Source organism: Cajanus cajan, chromosome 10, assembly GCF_000230855.2.
Source record: "Cajanus cajan strain Asha chromosome 10, NIPB_CcT2T_4, whole genome shotgun sequence".
NCBI classification, from domain to species: domain Eukaryota; kingdom Viridiplantae; phylum Streptophyta; class Magnoliopsida; order Fabales; family Fabaceae; genus Cajanus; species Cajanus cajan.
Genome location: NC_138526.1, coordinates 16083512 through 16085022, shown reverse-complemented (window position 1 = coordinate 16085022; position 1511 = coordinate 16083512). Strand labels below are relative to the sequence as shown.

At 30.8% G+C, this 1511-nt stretch overlaps 1 protein-coding gene across 1 annotated transcript; it reads right to left on the bottom strand.

The window, feature by feature from the left end:
• Positions 1 to 260: 260 nt before the first annotated feature.
• On the bottom strand, positions 261 to 896 carry LOC109789396 (putative calcium-binding protein CML19). The gene has a single exon (XM_020348330.3). It carries the CDS (start codon positions 800 to 802, stop codon positions 371 to 373), a length of 432 nt encoding a protein of 143 aa, XP_020203919.1. The 5' UTR covers positions 803 to 896; the 3' UTR covers positions 261 to 370.
• Between the last annotated feature and the right edge of the window lie 615 nt (positions 897 to 1511).

The following is a 1511-nucleotide window of genomic DNA, read 5'->3' as shown; positions in this document are numbered from 1 at the left end:
TTTCGATCACTATTTTTTCAAGTCTAATTTTATTGAGATCAATAACTTGTTGAATATCTTTTACCAATAAAATTTATTAAAATTCAAAAGTAGACTATATTTAGTGAAACTTGCTAGTTCGTGAAGAATTTTCTTCGTCTATATTGGGACCAATTAAGGTCATTTTCCATTATAAGAGTCCACTACGAGTGACGCCGTTTAATTTTGTTTGCAAGACGAAGAGAATGAGACAAAAACGAAAAAGCATCGAGAAAATATCATACCCAACAAAGATCAATAATAACATATGGAGCTTAAAAAGCTCATAATAAAATGAATGAATGATACAAAACCCTAATATACACAACAAAGAATAAATGAATGAAATTCGTCACTGCATCATCATGACTCTAAATTCATCAAAGCAAAGAAGGCCATCTCCATTCAAATCAAAGTGGCCAATCATAGCTCTACATTGGTCCATGGATTTTGATTCCCCTAACCTCTCCAACATCCTTTGCAAGCTTTGGGGAGTTATAAAGCCAAACATTTGAGTATCATGGTACATCTCAAAAGCCTCTGCCAAATCCTTCAACTTCTCTTCTTCCCCAGCAGCTTCCATCAAATTCACAACATCATCCAAACCCAACAACCCATCCCCATCCGAATCCAACTCCTCTATCAACGTTTCAACTTCTTTCAACAATAACTCACCACCCATCATCCCTACCCTCTTCCTAAGCTCATGTGAGGAAATCTTCCCATCCCCATCTTCGTCAAAATACTTGAGGACACGCTCAAACTCTGAGTTCATCATCTTCATAGTATGTCACTACTTGGGAAAATCAACAATTGTTATTGTTGTACAAGATATTAGTTATGGGTACTTGTGTGTAACATGTTGTGAGGGGTCATGTTTTTATATAAGCTGTTGGAGATAGGAAGGAGAAAGGAAAAGGGGCTTAACGCGGCAAAAGAGAGCGTCAGATGCGAATGCGATGCACCAATTCAATGATACTTTGCGTACCCAATCAAATATATATAATCAAAGACGTGTAACTACCACCACTATTTCACATTTAATAACATTGCTTGATTAAATTCTTCAATAAATTATATGAAGAAGAAATATTCATATTGTATATGATCATTATTCAGAAGAAATATTCATATTGTATTGTATATGTTCATTATTTTTTTATTATAAAAATTAGTTATTATTTTTCACAGTAAATACTACCAATTAGGACCGATTCCAAGATTTTTACTTTATTAGTCTCTCTTCAAAAAAAACAATTGTATTATTTATATAATTTTTTCTAATGTTTTATAATTAAAAAGTTACCTTTACATTCTTAAAAACTCATCCTAAAAGACTTATATATATATATATATATATAATTATTTTTTTTAGAAATTTTTCTCTAAAATATTGGTATTTTTTATTAAAAATATTATTGTTAATTTAAAAAGACCTTACTGTAAAATTTATTTTAGACCTAGTAATTTATTGAACATAACATTTTAGATCT